The sequence below is a fragment of the Myotis brandtii genome, unplaced genomic scaffold, assembly GCF_000412655.1.
Source record: "Myotis brandtii unplaced genomic scaffold, ASM41265v1 scaffold1236, whole genome shotgun sequence".
Taxonomy (NCBI): Eukaryota; Metazoa; Chordata; class Mammalia; order Chiroptera; family Vespertilionidae; genus Myotis; species Myotis brandtii.
The window spans coordinates 246134-247360 of record NW_005354316.1 but is presented as its reverse complement, the minus strand read 5'-3'; the positions used below and the strand labels follow the sequence as shown (position 1 = coordinate 247360).

Sequence of the window (1227 nt, the reverse complement as noted above, 5' to 3'; positions counted from 1 at the left end):
CAGTCAGGGGGTGGGGCCACAATGAGCTGGGGGCGGAGTGTCCCACGTGGGACCCCTCGAGGCACAGCACCCCACCCCCACCTCCGATCACTCTGCCTCAAGCCGAGGGCTTCTCCGAGGCCGCGCTGCCCGCTCCGGGGATGTGACTCCCCACGAAGCTCGGGCCATCGAAGAGGCTGGACCCCCAGCTGGGGGGCTGGTGTGAGGGGCTGGGAGCCGGGCACCCTCCCCGGGTCTGGGCCCACGGCACCTCCTTCCCCTCGCGATGTTGGGGGACGCTGGTGTCACCCCTCAGGGAATTAATTGGCGGGGACACCCCAGCTAGGCACTGTCCTCAGCCCCCCCTCCTCCTGCCGGCCCGGCGTCCCGTCCACACCCTGCGGCCCAGCTCCCCCTCCCTCAGGCCCTTCCCTTGGTCCCCACCGCCCAGCGGTGCCCCAGCCCCAGCCCCGGCATCTGCCTCCTCCATGAAGCCTTCCCTGCAGGTCAGGGCAGGTTCCTTCGCTGCTGGGATTTAATCTGTTTCCTTGAAGGCTTCTCCCCGCCCGGGGGTTGCAGGGCCTCGCTACCATGACCACACGTGGCCGGTCCCCTCAGCTACCATGGCCACACGTGGCCGGTCCCCTCAGCTATCATGACCACACGTGGCCGGTCCCTTCAGCTACCATGACCACACGCGGCCGGTCCCCTCAGCTTCCCGTGACCACACACGCCAGTCCCCTCAGCTACCATGACCACACGCGGCCGGTCCCCTCAGCTTCCCGTGACCACACACGCCAGTCCCCTCAGCTACCATGACCACACGCGGCCGGTCCCCTCAGCTTCCCGTGACCACACACGCCAGTCCCCTCAGCTACCATGACCACACGCGGCCGGTCCCCTCAGCTTCCCGTGACCACACACGCCAGTCCCCTCAGCTACCATGACCACACGCGGCCGGTCCCCTCAGCTCCATGACCACACGGGCCAGTCCCCTCAGCTACCGTGACCGGGGGAGCCTCTGACGCCCCCGCCTGCGCCACGGGGAACCCCTCCCCCGTAGTAGCACAGTCCCCTGTGTGTGAGCAGAGCCGGGTGTAGCCATTACTGATCCTTACAAACGAAGGAGACGTTTACGAAGCTGAAATGCAGCACGAGAGCTGTCAGGACCTGGCGCGCATCCGAGAGCTGCGGGCCGTGCCGGGCCACACGGGTGTCTGGGCTCAGACTCCGGGTCTGAGGGGAGCC

At 68.0% G+C, this 1227-nt stretch overlaps 1 protein-coding gene across 1 annotated transcript in view; it reads right to left on the bottom strand.

Moving 5' to 3' along the window:
- Positions 1 to 1227, bottom strand: part of LOC102241182 (SH3 and multiple ankyrin repeat domains protein 2) — a 68703-nt gene that overhangs the window by 12927 nt on the left and 54549 nt on the right. Inside the window, exon 4 of the mRNA XM_014533995.1 lies at positions 984 to 1054. Within this exon, the coding sequence (XP_014389481.1) occupies positions 984 to 1054 (71 nt within the window). The remainder of the gene's footprint in view (positions 1 to 983; positions 1055 to 1227) is intronic.